Source organism: Porites lutea, chromosome 5 (genome assembly GCF_958299795.1).
Source record: "Porites lutea chromosome 5, jaPorLute2.1, whole genome shotgun sequence".
Lineage (NCBI taxonomy): Eukaryota > Metazoa > Cnidaria > Anthozoa > Scleractinia > Poritidae > Porites > Porites lutea.
In genome coordinates this window covers 32,211,812-32,230,210 of record NC_133205.1, presented here as the reverse complement: position 1 = coordinate 32,230,210, position 18,399 = coordinate 32,211,812, and the positions used below count along the sequence as shown (strand labels likewise).

General features: G+C 37.8%; 2 protein-coding genes across 2 annotated transcripts; one reads left to right on the top strand and one right to left on the bottom strand.

Moving 5' to 3' along the window:
* The first annotated feature begins 614 nt into the window (after positions 1-614).
* On the top strand, positions 615-12,390 carry LOC140938243 (uncharacterized). Its single transcript, XM_073387749.1, has 8 exons — positions 615-1,800; positions 3,040-3,333; positions 3,678-3,992; positions 5,776-6,081; positions 6,721-6,795; positions 7,595-7,836; positions 8,320-8,596; positions 10,318-12,390. The coding sequence occupies exons 1-8, from the start codon at positions 615-617 to the stop codon at positions 10,767-10,769; spliced, it is 3,147 nt and encodes a 1,048-aa protein (XP_073243850.1). The 3' UTR covers positions 10,770-12,390.
* A 1,670-nt stretch (positions 12,391-14,060) lies between these two features.
* LOC140936550 (N-acetyllactosaminide beta-1,6-N-acetylglucosaminyl-transferase-like) lies at positions 14,061-18,385 on the bottom strand. Its single transcript, XM_073386053.1, has 3 exons — positions 18,322-18,385; positions 16,565-16,683; positions 14,061-16,183 (listed from the first exon to the last, which is right to left on the bottom strand). The coding sequence occupies exons 2-3, from the start codon at positions 16,673-16,675 to the stop codon at positions 15,083-15,085; spliced, it is 1,212 nt and encodes a 403-aa protein (XP_073242154.1). The 5' UTR covers positions 16,676-16,683; positions 18,322-18,385; the 3' UTR covers positions 14,061-15,082.
* Between the last annotated feature and the right edge of the window lie 14 nt (positions 18,386-18,399).

The following is an 18,399-nucleotide window of genomic DNA, read 5'->3' as shown; positions in this document are numbered from 1 at the left end:
ACTGATGCATCATTTGCTTTCATATAAGATGTCTTCTAACCATATGTCTATGCTTGACTTACTTATCATATGCAAATTGAACTTTTTTTTATTAGGTGGCTGCTGCAATTGGCGACAAAATTGTTGAGACATCCGCGCCCCTGCCCTGTCACCTCCTTTCAAAGCCGGTTGGGGTGTTTGTTGTTTTCTATAGGTAGCTCAAACAGCGGCACAACATTGCATGGAGGGGATGGGGGAGGAAAAGGTATATTTCCTCCTTTTGAAGTTAGTAAAACATAAAAAAGCCCAGTTGTAGGTGAAGTGTCTCAACTCCTTTTGTCTCTGATTGTAGAATGTATTTTGCCTGCTTTTCAGATAAATAAAGCTGGCTGAGAACCAGTTAACTCATGCTTTTGTCAGCTGATACAGGTAGTTGATAGTTGACTGACTGCAAACAGTTGGACAACTGTTGGCCATTTATGAGCTTACTATTGGTTGTGATTTACCCGCAGTTGACTAACAGTGAGCCCAAAAGATTTTGTGGAGTTTTTCTTCACCTTTTTCACCTTTGCATATTTCAGATGAATCTTGAGCTGTTTTCTATGGAACGTGAATAGCTCAACTTCTCTGCACCCATGAATGGACTAATGGGAAAGGATCACAGTAAGGAGAGTAGAAGTCAAGAGAATAAAAAGAAGATATCAAAAAGTTCAAAGGAAAGTGTTCATAAGGTTATAACCTCTGCCGCTGGAGTGCAAGAAATGGAAAATGGTGACTTGGAGCAAGAAGGAAGAAGGTTATTTTTGGATGATCAAGCAAAAAGAAAAGAAAAGATGTTAAAAGAATTTTCAAAGGCTACAAGTAAACGTGATCAAGGTGTTGTGGAAGGCAAACAGCAGCAGTTTGGCAGTAGATCCATGCCTGTTACTCAAGATACTGCTGATAATTTTGCTAATCAAGATTTTGATGCCAATTTAAACAGTAATGGTACTGTACAGGATGGCTCAGAATATAAAATTCAAAATGAAAACTGTCCAAATGGCTCCCGTAATCATCTTGAGAGTGTCAGTCATGTTTTACCTTCTTCTTCTCAATGTTCTGAGCGGGAAACTGATAGAGTTAGCAGTCACACCTCTCATTGTAAAACAACAACCAATGAAACTGATATAGATATTGAACAAGCTTTGATTTCTAGGGATGTTTTGGGAGACACCTCTCAAGTGGCCCAAAGGGACACTCCATGTGGAGGACCTAGCCAGGCAGTGATTGATTCATGTTTGGTCACTGATCCTCAATTGGACTGTAGCAATACTTCTGGAGGGGCTCATTCAAGAATTGATGATAATGGTTTTTCTCACATTAATAGACCAAGTGGTCGTCAACAGGAACTTGCAGCTGAGGCTGCTCCATTAGTTGACCAAGATACTGTTGAGGACTCTGGTCAAACTGATCATGGTTTGCTTCCCAGTCATGCCCCTGAAGGTGTCCGTGGTAGGTCTGTTGAAGGCACTTCTTCAGGTCACCTTGCTACAGCCACTTCGTCTACTGCTGTTCCTGATTCATCTTTAGCTGCTAATTCTGTTGCTCAGCATGGATATTTAGCGATACAATCCAGGCCCAAAAAACCTTCAACAGGAGATGACTTAAGCAGCAATGCTGCGCAAATGGATTCTCCATATGCTGGGAACATCACAGACTCCTCCTCATCATATCCGTCCTTTCCTCCAAGTCAAACGTCAACGCCTGAATCAGCCACACCATCAGCCATGCAAATTGTTGCGCCGGGTTCAAATCAAAAAAAGGAAGCAAATAAATTAACAGGTGAGTAATTTAAGAAATCTCTGATGATACACACAAATTTGCATGTGGCATTTTTATTACTGCGCTAAACTCTTTGTGCATGGTTAATGCATTTTAATACTTTTGTGCTATAATTTTTAGTCACTTGAGAGCAAACGTAATGTGCAAGGGACCACCGGGTGCTGTTAGAGCACAGCCCTGAACTCTACTGAAAGGCTGAAAGCACAGTAAACACCCACTAATAAGGAACTGTGGATTAAGTACCTCCTGGCAGAAATTTGCCACTTTAATACCCCAAAATACAAGAACCTGTTTAGCCAAGCAACATCAAGCAGGTTCTTATATGTGGGTTACAGGTAAATTATGATAAACGATTTAACAAAGGAGTGTAACTTTGAGTTGTAAATGTAGGTATAATAAGAACATAGGTAAGTAAACTGCACACAAATTTGAGGGTCAGGGTCAATACAATTGTGAATAAAATAGAAAGTTTATTTATTTTTCTGGTAATCAACAATCTTTTAGCTCCTTCATAAAAAATAAGAACCTACTTAGGCTAAATTGCCAATGAGTACCACAAAATACAAGAACCTATTTTGCCAGATTTAAAAAAAAGGAGGTTCTTGATAAATAAATAAAGATGGTAAATTTTAAGCTCGAAAAAGAAAATGAGAAGTGATGTGATCAACATGTCATGAGTAGGGGACAAGAAAAAATCAGCCATGCAAATTATTGTGCCAGGTTTGAGTCAAAAAGAGGAACCTAATGACCTTCTGTACACCCGTCAGATGCTCTAACCACTGAGCTATGAAGGACTTGTGCCAAGCTGGGCAAATTATAAGTCCTTCATAGCTCAGTGGTTAGAGCATCCGACCGGTGTACAAAAGGTCATAAGTTCAGTTCCTGTCGTGGACTCAGATTTTTTCTTTGTCCCCTGCTCGTGACATGTTGATCATATAATTTATTAGCAGGTGTTTACTGTATTTACAAGTTGTCATACTACACAAATATAGGACCTACTGATCTGCTGTCAGTCAGTGGTTAAGTAACCTAACAGCGTAAAGGAGAAAAACATTTTAAGGGTAGAAAGAATTCCTTAACAAAGTTCAAGGTTGCATTCACTGTTCTGCAAATACAGCATACTTTTTTTCCCAGTTTTCTCAGTGATGTCACCAGTTCACCTGAGAGGGCTTGTTAATGACTTAATATTGATATATCATTTACTATGAGAGGTTATTGATTGTGTTTCTTTCCCATCAGTTGATGATCAATTAATTTCAAAGGCTGTGACTGATAACACTCTTTTTTTGGAGAAACTTTCGAAGTACCTGGACCGCGAAAGTCGAGTAATCAAGTGTTGGAAGCACTTAGCATTTGTTTTGAATGTACCTGCTGAGGAAACAAGAAAGTTTGACATGTTCACTGAACACAGCCCTACTGAGGATATGTTTAACTATCTTGCTGAAAACTGGCATCCGGATTTGGAAGTTAGAGAGTTGAAGATCAAACTGGCAAAGATATATCGCAATGATGTAATTGACAGTTTAATAAAAGGTATTAAGACAAAACAATTTTTTATTTCACAGGTGGTGAAGATGATTGCTTATAGTATTGCACATCTCCACTATGTCAAAGATAACCAGGCAAACTCAATGACATTTTTATTACATGAATATTTTTAAAGACCTTTACTCTTAAATTAAATTAAATTAAATAATAATTGAAGAACTTGGAGGTACATAAAAGTCCAAAGCATGCAATATAAAAGTAAGATAGTGTCAGTTACAGTATTTTTGCACTACATGTGAGTCTTATACATGTACATACATGTATGAAGTAATCTGCATTGCCTATGTTTCTTCAGTGAAATGATACCTGCCAATGTTCTCTTCTTACAGGGGGGTATCGTGACGAGGAAAAGGTAGCTGACCTGATATCTGGCCGACCAAAGTTTATTGTCATGCTATCATCAAAGCTTGATACAGAGTCTAGAACAATTGGCAACTGGAAATCACTGGCAACACACTTTGGAATCAGAAAGCAAGTGACTGAACAGTTTGGATCCAGGGGCTCAGGCCCCACAGCAGCACTGTTCCAGCACATGAGTACTGCTGATGGTCTTAAAGATTTGACCATGGGTGAACTGCGCAGTCACTTTGTTAAAATGGAAAGGAAGGATATAGTAAACATCCTTAAAAAGCACAAGTGTGAAGGTTTGTGTTTTGTTTGGTTATAAACAGTTGATGTTGTGTTCTCTTTCTTCTCTATTTTTAATTTAAGTTTTCTTTCATGTACATTATCATTCGGTCTTGATTTAAATGTACTGTAGATCCCAGAGGATTTAATTTGCAGGTGTGCAAGTATGACTTCATGTCCTGTAACTGGAACCTTAGCCCCAGTCATAACACCTTATATAATTGGACTCACAGCTGTACCTGCAAATAGAACCCAGCACAGTAAACCCCACCTTAATAGAATCCCCAACCCACCCCCTCCACAGCCTTTTTTCACAAGTAAAGGTAAACAAACCTTAAGTGGGTTGAAGAGGCAGTATGAGAGGGTGCAAGACGTAGGGGTGTTGCTGAGGAATCAAAATCTGCTTTATCGTGGGAAGCAATTTATTTTGTTATGGTGTAATATACTTTCCTCACATAGGAATGTTTTTATTTTCACACAGAGAATGCATAACGTACAAAAAGGCAGTTTAGGAAATAATTGACTTTAAAAACTCAATGTTTTAAGGGTTTTTGTTGTGTTGAAAGATTCCAACCAGGTAATAGGAGTTTCAAACAATGGCTGAGAAAAGTTTACAATTTTACATGTCCCTCACATAGGGTTTCTGTGTAACATACAAATGCAAACTCAGACGAGATTTTGTCATAAGGAAGTTGGTTTATAAATAACAAGGGATTAATATACATCCATGCTGTTTTGTGATTATTTAAAATTTGATGTTTGGACCAATCAGAAGTGTAGTAGAGACAATAGTAAAGTTTCGTTCTTATCTGGACCAGTACTTAATACATACATGTACCAGGACAGCAACCTCAGACTGTTTCGTAACCCTGTTTTTAACCACATTCAAATAAGACAAAATTATGTAGGATGTGCTCACTCAAAAATGTACAGCCCTGTTACTTCTTCAGTAGCATACCTGAGCTAGAAAACAGAAGGAAGTGCTATTACTTCCACCAGGTAAATAAAAAAATAAGGCAAAGTTGTTGCTGACTAAATTATTATATTGTGTAGTTCCAAAAAAATAATTGTTTGCGTGATAAAGAGGGAAAATCTTTTTATTTATGTTTTACTTAATACAGTGTCAAATAGTCTCAATTTTCCCTTGTGCGTAGAGGTCTTTCTTGGTTAATTATTAACAGTAAGTCACTGAGAACTGTGGAGGTGGTACGGCCGTACACAACACAAGTGATGCAATCTCTCAAACCAGTGAACTTCAATTACTTCCTTTCAGTTAAAAACACGTTAGAAGAAGGCTTATTAGAACATGACCACATTGCATTGAATACCACAATATATTGTGTAACAAAGTAACATAAGATAACCGGAAGTTTATTTATGAGCTGATGGCAATCTTGTTACATAAACTATCGTGCAAGCTGTGAAAAAAGCACTCAGTCTATCGCAAATAAAAGATCATTTATGAATCAAAACAATAATTTTTGATTTGAAACACTGATTAACAGTAAAATAACTGATAGCTTGCTCATCAATCTTACTTGGAGCCCTGGGAAAAAAAAAAAGACTTGAGAGGTAACCCCCCCCCCCCCCCCCACCCCCTTGGAAATTGCCTCCTTTTGGGCCCCGCTCCCCTCTGAATTTCCGTTGCCCTCCGTGGGGAGTATGGATTTTCTCTGTAACTACATATTACGGTATCCAGAGTCATTTACCGGTACAAAAATATCCACTTCCTAATTTCAATGTACTCACACCAGAAATATTTCATTTAACCCTGGTCATGATTTGTTTTATTCAAAATAGATTCTTCTTTGGTAAGGAAGGTTGCTGTTGATGGTTCCGAACTTTTGGCAGATATTGGAGAACGCCTAAACAAAGAAATGAGAGCTGTTAAGAACTGGCGCAATTTAGCTTACAGGTTAGAAATTCCTCATGAGGAATATGATGCATTTGACACCTCTAAAGTTTCAGCTAAGAGTCCCACTAAGATGTTATTTGAATGGCTTCAGCGGTGGAAACCAAATTTAACTGTGAAGGATTTGCTTACTGGCCTTAAGCAAATTGATCGCTATGATGTGGTGGATCTTGTAAGACAAGAAGTTGCTGGTGGTAAGTCACATTATTTTTCATTTAGGCTAGCAGATTCTATTCTAGGGCTGCAAAGAAAAAAAATTACTTGCAGCCCTGCTATTCGTTTCTTTTTTCAGGGAATGTTCAGTTTTGAAGGACTACATGTATATCTTAGTCAGCAAGAAAAAATCCACAAGCAAAGTTGAAGGAAAAAACTGAAAAGGAAGGTTCAATCAAACAGGGAAAAATTAATTATTCGACAAGGTTGAGTAAAAATATGGTGATTTGTCAGTGGCAAGCAGATCAATTATCTGCTGAAGCTGAAGGCTGAGGCAAACAATTGATCTGCACGACACAAATTATCACAATATTTTGCAATACCGGAGTTCAGTAATTGTTTTATCATTCAATCACCTAGTTTGTTTTGAATGAATATCTTTGGGAAGCGGTAAGATGCCGTAAGCGTGAAGCAATCTGTCATTTTCACTCAAGAGCAATCGTAAGGAGGAGAAAAGTGTTGTTTCGTTTATGCATGAGCAGAATATTAATTGCAGCCAAACATAGTTGGACGACATTGTGCAACTGCAAACTGTAGCTTACATGTCACTCATTGTAAGAATTAAGCAGTCAATAGTCCTATAGAATGACCAAGGTTTTGTTTTGCTATATGTTTCACAGTTGTCGGGAAAGATGAAGCTGATTCCAGACAGAGTTGTAGTGAGCAAGTAGATGGTCCAACCCATCAGTCTACAGGTAAAGCTTTCTTGTTACTCAGTAACACACATTTTAGCCTATGAATCAGACAAAACTAAACCTCTGCTTAAGTCCGGCAGCAAAACAGTGCCGAAATCTTTGTTCTGGGTCCCCACCTGTATACAAGGATTTAAGTATGCACTGACAATGATTGGCCTATTTTAAAAGGCAACGTTGATTTGCCTATCAAGTTGAAGGGAAATTTGAAATGCACTTCCTGTAATTCGTTGAGTCCATTTGGGGCCCACAACAAGGATCTCAGTGCTGCTTTACTAACTCTGGTAAATGAATGTCAATAATATTGCACAATGGTTATAGAATTTCACTGCCCTTCAAGTTATAAAAAAAAGCAAACAGGTAATAAGTTACAGTAAAAATGTGATTTGGGTATATAATTATTATCACTTTTCATGTTACAGATATGTTTGCCAGTGCAACACACTAACCAACTAAGCTATGAAGGCACTGGAGCTTGTCAGTTATGTGTTCATATGTTCCTGTGATAGAGATGGAATGTGACAATTGTATATAAAATAAATCATATATGAGAACTGCGGAAGTGAAATCAAATGAAGAATGATCCTCGCAGTTGTGAACGCAACTTGTGCAATTGCGTATCGCAAGGTCACGTGTTTAAATCAAGTCGAAGTCCTGAATTTTTTTCAGGCTTCTTATGCAATTACACTGCTTGTGTCATTCTCAGTTTGTATTAGCTCCCAGGACCACTTTTCTGTTTCTACCACTAGTTTGAAGAGTGAAATTAAGTATGCTTTTTTGTTCCTCTTTTTATCAAAACAAGCTTTATGGAAATTACAGCAATTGCATCATTATCCAGACAAGAGCCACAAGAAAACTGATTTATTTACCGATGTGGAAAGGAAAGCTGCAGCCAAGGGATTGAGGATTATTGACAATAAAGGGAATGGTAATTGCATGTTTAGTGCACTGTGTCGCCAACTGGAAATCAAGAAAGGACCGACATATTCAGAGATGGAATTGAGAACTGAGTTGGTTCAGTATCTCAAGGATCATCCAACCTTTGTATGTATTTTTTTTTATGCGGTACAGTTATATTTCTTCATGCAGGCCTAACTTTTTCTTTGCTTTGATAAATCAAATAAGAATCAAACTCTTTACACCCCTTACCTCCCCAAAACGGCCACCCTTCCACAAAGGCCACTTTCTTCTGTCCTCAAGGTGGCCATTGTGGAGAGGTTTGACTGTATTATAATGATTATTTCAAAAACTGTCCAAAATAATAATTACATTTCAGATGTTAAGGCAAGGGACCATAGAGTGGGAACTCGTAGATTAAAATCCTAGCCAGACCTGCCTGTACTGGTCACATTTACATAAATGAAGAAAAACCTTTGAAAATCGTTTCGTAAGTTTGGAAACTACACTTGCTGACTTTCCTTTTGCGTGCTATTTGGGCTCAAACACAAGGAACACAGTCTTTTTTATCTCTGATCTCATCTTACCTTTTTCAGAAGTTATTATAGATCTCTTTTACCTTTTCTTTAGGATTATGATAGTGGATCTTCATTGAGCCTGTTTAACTTTGTTGACCAGAAGGAGTATCCAACATGGGAAGAATATTTAGAGAAGATGGCAAGGGATGGTACATGGGGAGACCAATTGATTCTCCAAGCTGCAGCAAGGCATTTTAACTGTGTTATTCATATCATCAGCAGTCATCCTGAATTTGATGTGAAAATAGAGCCTGATTCGACTACTTGCGATGTGGCTGAACTTTTACTGGGACATATTTATGAATACCATTATGTCAGCCTTGAAGCAGGTACAGCCTTTCTAACTTTTATGGAGCTATTTTGAAAAAAAATAGCTCATATGTCAGTGGTTTGAGCGTATGTATCTTTGTGGCTTTGTGGCTTTGTGGCTTTGTATGTTCGGATGTCTGTTGCAGGGGCCAATAAGGTTCAAGGTACTTTGAGTTGATGTGTAGCAACCAATGAGATTTTAGCATCTAACATGACATTTACTCGGCTTAAGGTCAAACAAGGGCACTTTGAGACGGCCATTTTGATTCTTCACAATTTTTTTATCTTTTATTACGGCTAAAGGTGTTTAGAAGCATAACATTGAAATATCTTTATGATTTAAACGCTGAGTACAGTGATGGAGCTGTTTAAGGGTCCATATGTTAGTGTAGATGCTGCTTCAAGACATTTCTCTGATTTTTGACCTAATTCGGCTATCGCGAACAGTACAACACACGTATTTCACCTGCTTCAAGGTAGAGTGTAAAAGATCATTTATTTTTCAAAGTTCCTCCAATGAAACAATAATTGAAATGTAGATCTGGACTTAAATCTGAAGTGTGCGGCCTACAAATTGTGGTTTTAGAAGTTTGGAAGGCAAGGCGAGTATTGTTGATCCTGTAAACAAGCTTTATTCTCTCGCTTACAAAGTTCAACAGACCTTTTCCGTACCAGCAAAAAAAAAATGAATCAAGTGAACAACATGAAACATGCTTGCTACTTCAGAGTCATTATTGTTTTTGAAACATATTTTATTTATATTAGTAAAGATGCGTAACTTAAGTAGAAACAGTAACGTCAGGGAATTAAATGGGAAGAAGCTAGTCGACAAAATTGCAATTATTGCATATTGTTTTATTGAGCGGAATAACATGATTTAAGAAGAAATATATTTCGGCAGTTTGCTAATTTTCTTGGAAGGAAATAAATGTTAGGCTATCAACCTTAACGTTACATGAAGCATAATTTAACTGCAGATATTGTAAAGCCGAGGTGATTTCTTAAAATCGTTTGAGCAAATTTTCTAGTAAAAAATTTGCGTTATTTTACGTATGAATTGTAAAAGGGATAAAGTCCAACACCTTCATGTCCAAATTGTGTGCATGAGTTATTTTTATAATCCTGTTTAGTGGATTACTTTGTGATAACTCGAATTCCCTCACGTACGAGCCACGAAAGGGGCAAAGTCCAACACTTTCACGTGCAAACTCTATGACTGTATATCTCATGCAGACTGGCTTTTCACAGTAATAATAGTAACATGAATTTATGAAGACCTCTTTAGTTTTGTAACTAGTGCCTTAAGTGAAGGCTCTTTTCTTTCAAGAATCAATAACTTAGAACACTTTTAGAATCAAGTCGTCAGAGTTAAAGACTGTTTCATTAAGTAGAATCGCACGTGACAGCCATTCAAAATAGCTCGTGCACGTTAAAAGTGCCAATATTTTTATGCGACTTGGGGGAAAATAGCACTGCTTGTGTGCTGGGATTTGTTTTCTGGTAAACCCAAAAAATCAAGGCTAATGTTTTCAAAAAAACTCCCTAAATTGCGAGAAAAAAAATTGCAGGCATTTATTGCAAATTGTAACACCTGCTGTTCTGGCCTATCTACAATAATCAGTTGAATGTAGATTGCTGTTGGAAATTAGGTTGATAGAAAACATTGTAACAGTCATATTTACAATTATGGTAATAACAGATGAAACAATGAAGTGACTAAGTGCGCTTTTTTAAACTTCAGATTTGTCTGTTCCAAGCTACCCTTCTCAATTACCCACAACAAACCAACAAATTCCTGTCTCAACATATGCTGGACATCCTCCCTCTGCTACACACCAGCAGACATATGGTAATCAGCAATCACATGGACACCACCAATCAGAGAGATACTCTAAGGAGGTGAAGGAGAGTATGAAAGTGAGGCAACTACCCCTTAAAATTTACTCCAAGATTTGCATGAAGCTAAACATACGGCGTGACTGGTCTTTTGATGATTTTCGGATGGTGGCAGAAGAGCTTGGTATGGACAGAGATACCACTGAGTTTATTGGACAGCGCAGAAATCCAACTGATTCACTTTTTGTAGAGTATTACACTTCTGTCACTGTTCTTCAGTTGATAAACATTCTTCATAAAATTGAACGCTTAGATGTGGCAGCCATCTTGGAGGAGTGGATTAAAGATGTTCAATAAGCAGCAGGAGGCTGAGCAATAACTGTCAATTTAGTGCTGCTTCAGTGTGAGGTTTTTATGTTCAGTATGGTCAGTATTGACTAGAGCTGAGACCAGAACCTGATGCTTGACACAAAGGTGTTCGTATCAGAAAAGTAAAATCCTCACCCACAGCATAACTATATAATTAATACAATGTTACTGAACTAGCAAGAGGTCCATTGTAAACAAAAAAGTACTTCACTAGTTTTGGCAAACTCTCAGTTAAAGCCTGCACTGGATTCAAGGAGGTGTGAAGAAAAGGTTCACAATCTAAGTACTCCCAAGTTACCCCTTTCTCGGGTAAGAAGCTTTCTGGAACACAGTGCGCAGAACAGTCTTGCCAGGGCACAAGTGCCTTTAAGAACTCGATCAGTTGTACATGTCAGATTCTTTGACCTTAGGTAACTGTTATGTTCGACTTTATCCTTGTTTAAAGCTGGGGATCATAAATTACAACACCCAGGAACAAAGAAAAATAACATTTGAACCATGGATCAAATTGAACCACTACATAATTATAAAATAATCAAGACAGTATGCGCACCCTGATTGCCCCGCCAGAATGTGTTTAACTTTACTTGAGAATATTTTAACATATTTGTGACGTCATTTGGTTTGCTTTGCATGTGCTGATTTTTGAAAAAAATTTCAGATTAAAACTCGTCAAGTTTACTGAATTTTCCCACAACTCTTCAAGATTTCAAACTTGAAAATTCTTTAAGACATCCTGTATCAAAGGTTTATCGCTTAAGCTGACAATTTAAGTGAGAAAATCTGTTTTGAAAGCATTTTAAAAGCAATAGATTGGGTTAGCATACCTATCTTGAATTCTCCCAACACCCTCTCTTGTTCATATCAGGCGTTCTTTTTTCGGGGATATCGCGAACGTCGCCGGACTCGGAAAGGTCTTCAGTGACTCAGTAGAATATAAATATTTCCAAAATTAAAGCAAAAGTGGTGATGATCGGAGTCCCCTTTAAGGAGTCTTTGGAGGTCCCTTCAAACCTAATTGAGACCGTACAATTAAGAGACTAGGGAATTTTGTCTAAAACATTGTAATTTTATATCAGTAAATTAGTGCAGGGGGAAAAGATAGATTCCAGTTGTACCTTACTTGTTGTGTGTGCAAAGGCAAGGGGAGGGAAAGATCAGCTTGATAGGCGTCCCCCCTCAGGGAAGGAAAACACATGCGCTGTTTTAGATTTTGACTAAAAGGTGAAAAAAAAAAGACTGCAACGGCTCTCTGAAACTCCAACAGGTGTAAAAGATGCTTAGGAAATATTTTTTAATAATGAAGTTGAATAACTACACTACCCACCTTTCACTATGAGAAGACCTGGGAAGACTTGATTTTATAACCGTGTTGTTAAGTAGATATTGCTGTATTATAATTTATTGTTGTTGTTGTAAAAGTAGCTTTAGAACAAAGGCGACTAATAGGAACATGCAAGTTTTTCTTTGCAAAATGTTAACAGCAATCAGTGAAGAGTTATTGTTGCCTAATGTTTCTCTAGTTTTATTAAGACTGTCTGTAACATGTAAAAGAGGTAATGTCATGTCAGGTCTGAGCGTGAAATAGATATAACGTTTTGAGCTTAGAGAGCGGAGTATTTGTTTTTATGAGGATCGAAAATTGGTGTTGTGGATTATTATGGGAGAAGGGAGTTCCACCCACACATCCCCCTCCCCCACAACTTTTGTAAGACCTTTGACGATATGGTTGAATGGACAGTGAAGATAACTTAGTGAATGGTTTGGTTAACGTTTGATATGCTCGTAGGAGGACACCTAGTGAACAAACGTCCTCATAAACACTCAGTTAACAAGAGCTCACAAACTAAAAAAAATCAGATTGGAGGTTGAGCCTGTTGACAAGGAGTGAAGCCGGCACTGTAATGATACCCCCTTCCAAAGTGGCTAACACGTGGCAACGTACTAAGGATCCTCTCAAGGGTCCCACTTTTCACAAGTACCTGACACCAAACATGATGTGACGTTCTTTTCTACTCTAGCTATGTACGAATTTGCATACTTTGTCCAAGAAAAGCCTACTATTGTGAAAGATGCCTTTCGGTATGTCTGTAACCATGAAAGCTGACAAATTTTTACTGAACACCCTGTTCATCCACTGGGGAATGCTGATAAAGGCATATAGTGCCAAAACATCTCAGTCAATCCAATGTTTTGTTACAATGATAACAACATGAACATCAGACAATGATAAACAGCTTGGAAGCTGCACTTTCATAAGGACTGTCAAAGTACAGTATTTTGGACTTTTTATGCATATCCTGAACCGCTGCGAACAAACGCACCAACTCAATGCTTGGGTTGGCTTAGCCTGAGAAAACAGCTGATGTTTTGCAACGCCACCACTGGTTGGCCATTTACCATTTCCCCATTTACATGGTCAACCCAGTCAAATCACGATTTGGGCAACTGTTACACAAAATTCATATAAGGAAAATTTCCTCGTGGAATAGCGTTAACCATTTGACCAAACCAGTTCCATTCACCGAAAAACGTCTGTGGAGGAGTGAACCTGGGGCGCTTTCCATTTAGGACAAAAACCCGGAAATTTCGGTGGTAGCAAAAGTGGAATTTCCGATTGGTAAAAAGTTGTTCCATTTGGTCGTAAACCCCGGTACGTGGCGGTGACCGACCGTGGACCTGGAACTGGTACAAAGTACGAGAAACGTAAATGGAACACGACATTCCGTTCGGAAATTCCAACCGGGAAAACGGGACCACCTTTTTAGATTTTCCACTTTTTCTGGGAATTTCCCGTGGGACGAACCGACGAAACGTGTTCCATTTACTGCCGAACCGGAAATTCCGGAAATTTTGACTAAATGGAAAGCGCCCCTGGTATCAAAGATGACCTGAAGAAATGGAACACAAAATTCCGTTTAGAATATTCCGTTCAGAAAAAACAGGACAAACTTTTTAGATGTTCCATTGCTCACGGAAACGTTCTGCTGAAACGACCCAAAAAATCGAGTTCCACTTACTCTCCACCTGGGTTTTCCAGAAACGTTTAGTAAATGGTAAAAAACCAATGTCTGAGGAATGTCTGCAGAAATTCCATACTGGTGAGGTATCACCACCAAGATCTGTGTAGTGCTTCTAATTGGATGAAGTAAATTTTCAACCAATTAGAAGCACTAGCACCATCAGTCTGGAATTTTTGAAGGGAATCAAATGGTGGCATCGTGAAATGTCAGCTCGTTTCTAAGGCTAGGGTTGGTGTAGCCCGGGAGACTCCCATATGAAAGGGGCTGGGATGCAGCCCTTGTAGTATTTCATGCATGATGTTTATATTGTTTAATGATATTCTAGTAATAGTTGACACTACAGCTGCCCCCGCTCTGCATATTGTCGGTCAATAGTATTCTTGGTCGTTCGTAATGAAGATTTTCACACATATTCCATACAATAGGTGAGAGTAAAAACAGGAAATGCAAGGTTCCATGCACTGTTTCAGTTCGATTAACACAGCTTTGATCAGAAAACATTCTCAGTTTCGAGAATATTTTGCTCTCAACCATAAGAAAAGATTTAATTAGAAGTTGGAATTTTTTTCTATTTCTCTTTCACTTTTTACAATTGCCGGGAAGTAAGCCTTAAAAATTAAAAGGTTTGATCATCGGTCATCATCATGTTTCAGGGCCCCTTGCTTTTCACTATCTACACGCGCAAACTGTTTCAGATCGTTGAATGCCACCTCCCACAAGTTCACTGCTACGCAGATGATACACAGTTGTATCATTCAGCTCCAATCGATCTGCGGATGCTGATTTTGCCATCAAGTCTATGACTGACTGTATCAGTGATGTTAGCAGTTGGATGATTTCAGATAATCTTATGTTAAACGATGATAAAACAGAATTTTTAATTATAGGTACTAGTAGGAAGCAGCTTAAAAATCCATAATCTAATATTTTCTTCAAGACAGAAATTCTACCCGTGAGGACAAAGTAATCCTTTCTTCTCATTAATTTCTCCCTTATTGAGAACACTTGGCTTTTGTCTATGAACATCTCCCTTTGTACATTACTTTCTCATCACTAAAGTTAGCTATATGGTGATCTTCGATGCTTTTCTCATAAGTAATGATAGTAATATTTTTTAAGTCAACAGGATCAATTTGCCCCAGCAGATTTATGTCTACTAGAATCAGGTCTAAAATAACTGCTCTGATGCCTATGAGCACCAAAACGTGTTTAGAAAAGAACAACTTGGGTTTAAACTAATTTGAATAATTGTAAAGTGTTCATCAATAAGTGTCCTTTTCAAGGAAAGTAACTCTGTCCATACTTCCTTCCTGTTATTGCCATTCTTAAGCATTTTAATAACCTTTTATCATAATCAAATGGGATTTTCTGTATAAATAGCCATTTACTTTCCTGCTTACTTAAAGCCCATCTTAAGTCAGCCACACTGAGCCAACAGATTTCTCTTACAATTTGTCCATAGCAAACATCATTAAACCACATCAGTCTTCTCATAAACCAGCTGTGGTTTCCATGGATACCACCAGGAGCACCGGGAATTTGTTGAAGAGTAGCATAGAATGCTTCATCAGGAATAAAAGTGTCATTTAGCCAGTTAAAAAATTCTTTGGCTTTTTTTTCATACAAGACGAATTGTACAAAATTTCTTGTCAAGGCCACATGATTTGAGCCTTTGAAAAGTTTAAGTCCATATGGTGGTGGTTCTTTTCTAAGTGATGTTTGTATTCTTCTGTAATCGTGGGAAAATTCACCTGTCTTTTCAAAGCGATGAACAAATTGTGTGCGGTAGTAATTATGCTCAGGCATAGGAAAACTTTCAATATTGTTTTTTCCTTTAAGTGTCTGCAATGCAGTTACAATGCCATTATTGTCATACAAAGGAAAATCTTGTCCCACTAAATTTATAAAATATTTCCATTTAATGGGACTTTCCAATAAATCTTCCATGCAATTTAACTGTGCTTCAATGATGCTAATATGTGCCCATATCACATCCACAGTTTTTTTGGTGATAAAGACATTGCTTAGGCACCTGGTCATTGATTTAACAGCCCGTTTGAAAGTTTCAGAGGCCTTCACATCAACATGAAGGCAATAGGCATTATGTGGCATATATATTGCTTTGAGTAACTGTTCAAGAAGAGGCCCACCTTTATATACAAGTATTCCATATGCAATTGGAAATTCAGTTTCTATTGATGTGGCAATAGGGTGAGGAAAGTCATGTTGTAGAATGTCATGACATTGTCTACTGCTGTATGTGTCCAAGATGTCTTGGTCAGTCTTGTGATTTTTATGGTCAGGATTCAGAAATATTCTCAACAGATTTGAAAAGGAATTTTGCCAAATCACTTTCTCACAACTGTCCCATTTATCAACCTGCAAGCAAAAATAAAACAAAATGTGAATACACATGCTCCTGGTTCCATGACACCAGCATTTGGGGAAAGTGTCACTGGTTTTCATAGCGGCAAATTTTCAAATATTACTGGAAGAACTAGTAGGAATTTTAATATATGGAGTGGTACAGGTAGATGGCCAATGTAGAGAGGTTATAAAAAGAGTACCAAATTCTCTCAACTTATTCTTTAAGGAAATGTATTGAGGTCAGTCTGGAGAATTACTTAATGTTTCTAATGATGGACTACTAGCATATTTAGCACCTTCAGTTCAACAGATATCCAGGATGTATTTGCAACTGTTAAAAACACACAGTATTATAACACTTTTTTAAGGTTACAAAGCTGTTAGCAAACCAACCTTAAGCCACAACAGTTCATCACGATATACAGACCACAAGGAAACCACAAACAAGGCTACAGTTATCAATGTAACTGCATAGAAAAATTTCCTCCTCAGGCTAATAAGCATTCCTAAGTCTAAAATAAGAAAATAGACAAATTGTCTGTAAGCAGAGAGAGAATTGAAAATACAGGTTTTACTTTGTCACAATAATATCATTCTATCATTATTGGGCACATTTTTTATGCTCACTTGCCCAACGGATAATAGCCTGCATGGCCGGCTGGCATGCCCAAATTCCCCCTTCCCCTCCCCCTTTCAACGCCGGCCACGCAGGCTAAATGGACAAGGGCCAGGGAAACTGTCTCCTGATATCTGCCAAGGAAAGCTATTTGCGGGGCATAAAGTATTGTAAACTTTATAGTTCTGTTAATAAATACATAGACCCCTCTCCAAGATATAAGAAAATTGCTTGCCTCACACTATTTCTTGACGCCATCCATGGTGAATCATGATTAGAAATCCCAAGCTATATCAAAAAGGTGCAATCACCAACTATGATCCTTCCACAGTGACAAGTTCAGTGAATTAACACCAAAGACTGAAGCCTATAGAAATTCGTTTTATTGCAGAACCATCAAAGAATTGCCTAGCAATTATGTTGAAGATATAGAAAAAAAGTCCATGATTTCAGGAGGCGCTTATATAAGATTAAGCAGTTTATTATTATCATTATTATAATTAATTATTTTACTTATTTACTTATATTTCATACATTTATTTATTTTAATTTCAGCAGAACCCTACCTTACGGCCACCTCGATAATAGGGTGACCAATTTCTTGGGCCCAGAAAAATGGCTATTTACATTTCCTTATAAAAATCCCCTGTTAATGCAGTCACCTCTTAATACTGCCAATGGCCACATTTTAAAATCCCAAGCAGTAAAATTCTATATAATTTCATCCTGTTAACATGGCCTTTAACACTAAATGTGACATGGCCTTTCAAGAGTGACTGCCATCAGACAAAGTTCTTCTTAAAGGGCCATCTGAAAAGTCTCAGGTAACTATAATAAATTACTTTCTATTATATTGTACAGGCAGTTGACTTTTTATTACATTTAAAAGCTTTGATGTTGTTTTTGTAGTCTTACTGGTGAGGTTAACCTGTTTGATTCATTACGCACTGTTTGAATTTTCAATGCCTCTTTCAAGGAAGTGTGCCTTTTGCCTCGTCCAGGGTGGGGCTTTCGTCCACTTTTTTTACGCCCCATGGTCAGATCTGCTGGCCCCACCTTGGGACATCCGCAGGCCATTTGAAAGAAAAAAATGACAAATACCCGGCAAGAAAGGGACGGGCATGCTTGCAATTGACTTAACCAATATCACTAATAGGCCATTTTACAGTTATGGATGGAAGCGAGGGTGAGGGTGACCTTGTTTTGATACAAACCTTCTTTGCTTTGTTATGGAAATTGTTCTTGAAAAATACTAGTAAGCATAAGAATAACTTGATTTACAAAATAAAGCAGGAAGGTTTGTATCAAAACAAGCTCACCCTCAGCCTCGCTTCCATCCATAACTGTAAAATGGCCTATTGAGAAACCAGTATTCCGCCAGTTATACAACGTGGCGACAAATTATACTTGGTATTAGTCTACAGTTAACGCTCAATCCCTAGATAACAGGAATCTTGTGACAGTCTAGATATCTCGAGTATAAAAGGTTTAAAGATCAAACCGTCAACTCTATATAAAAACTGGAATGCCTTACCTCAAATCGGCAAAAAAATAATAAACTCTGTCACTGCCGTTTCATCTATTTGGGCATATAGCCCAAGCAAGTGTTTAG

Bases quoted from the DNA above. Each gene is read 5' to 3' on its own strand.
- LOC140938243 (XM_073387749.1), top strand. From the start codon at position 615: ATGAATGGACTAATGGGAAAGGATCACAGTAAGGAGAGTAGAAGTCAA. The intron at 6,082-6,720 runs GTAAGTCACATT...TATGTTTCACAG, and splicing joins AAGACAAGAAGTTGCTGGTG to TTGTCGGGAAAGATGAAGCT. The intron at 6,796-7,594 runs GTAAAGCTTTCT...TATCAAAACAAG, and splicing joins TCCAACCCATCAGTCTACAG to CTTTATGGAAATTACAGCAA.
- LOC140936550 (XM_073386053.1), bottom strand. From the start codon at position 16,675: ATGCTTATTAGCCTGAGGAGGAAATTTTTCTATGCAGTTACATTGATA. The intron at 16,184-16,564 runs GTTGGTTTGCTA...TTTTGCTTGCAG, and splicing joins ATGAACTGTTGTGGCTTAAG to GTTGATAAATGGGACAGTTG.